This window comes from Octodon degus, unplaced genomic scaffold (assembly GCF_000260255.1).
Source record: "Octodon degus isolate 3935 unplaced genomic scaffold, OctDeg1.0 scaffold00017, whole genome shotgun sequence".
Taxonomy (NCBI): Eukaryota; Metazoa; Chordata; class Mammalia; order Rodentia; family Octodontidae; genus Octodon; species Octodon degus.
The window spans coordinates 16,851,381-16,852,563 of NW_004524593.1; the positions used below are offsets into that span (position 1 = coordinate 16,851,381).

Below are 1,183 nucleotides of genomic sequence, written 5' to 3' on the forward strand. Positions count from 1 at the left end.
GGTCCCTGTGCTTTGCTAAGCTTGTTCTAAGTAGGTGCTTTAGACCACTGAGCCATCTCACCAGCCCAGACTTTGTTAATATTATATGCTAATAAATGGAATTAATTCTGTATCTGAATTTAACTCATTTCATAATTAATGTTTACCAGTGTATATAATTAATGTTTATAAATATGTAATTTCTGTTTCAGTTCTTTCTACGCTCAGGTATTTCTAAATTGTGTCTGGCATGAAATCAACTGTATGCCTGGAGGGGAGAATAGCTGAGAAGTAGTTCAGGTGCACAAGTAATGATGCCTGTCTGAAATAGTCCCAGAGAAAGTGGAGTATGTTTTTGAAAAACTGGTAGAGTACATCGCCATTAATATTGGTTGTTTTGAGTTATTTATGTTATATCCACTTTTTATAGGTAAAGGTAGAGCAGGAGGGATAGCTCAGCTGACTAAGTGCCTGCCTGGCAAGCGCAAGAAGCTGGGTTTGATCTTTGGTACTGGGCATGGTGGTGCACACTTCTATCCCAATGCTGGGGAGGCTGAGACAGGAGAATCGCTATGAGTCTGAGCTGCCTAGCAAGACCTTGTGCCAAATATATAAATAAATAACAAAGTTTTTTTAATTAAAAAAAAAGATAATTAAGGATAGAAGGAAATAAAACAACAGTTACTTTCTGATGACATGGAGTAAGTCAGCCTTCCAGTGCTGCCAGTAATCGGCTGCTGTCTCTCTGCCTCCTTAGAAGTGGAATGTCAGTCAGACCAAGATCCGCATTATCTCCACCATCATCTTCATCCTGTTTGGCTGTGTCCTCTTCGTAGCCCTGCCTGCAATCATATTCAAGCACATAGAAGGCTGGAGCGCCCTGGACGCCATTTATTTTGTGGTCATCACCTTGACGACCATTGGATTTGGTGACTACGTAGCAGGTGAGGTCACCCTGGTGCTGCTTGTGCTTGCCCACTCCTGTCCCTTGCATCGACTTCTCATGTGGCTTTGTAAGAGTACACAGTGCCTGTGTGCACTTCGTAGGCTCTGTCCCAAGGGACCACACCTGGGCATCTATAGATGGATTCCTCTGTCCTGGATGCTAGAGATGGAGGTGTCCGGTGGGCCAGGGTCCTCTGAGACTCTGGTAGGAGTCTTCCTTGTTTGGGGGAGGCTCAGCACTAAACCAGCATTAGCTTGC

At 44.0% G+C, this 1,183-nt stretch overlaps 1 protein-coding gene across 4 annotated transcripts in view; it reads left to right on the forward strand.

The window, feature by feature from the left end:
* Positions 1-1,183, forward strand: part of Kcnk2 (potassium two pore domain channel subfamily K member 2) — a 149,029-nt gene that overhangs the window by 98,765 nt on the left and 49,081 nt on the right. For all 4 annotated transcript variants that reach the window (XM_004626870.3, XM_004626872.3, XM_023710341.1 and 1 more), the window contains one exon: positions 737-923. In XM_004626870.3, coding sequence (XP_004626927.1) covers positions 737-923 — 187 coding nt within the window. The remainder of the gene's footprint in view (positions 1-736; positions 924-1,183) is intronic.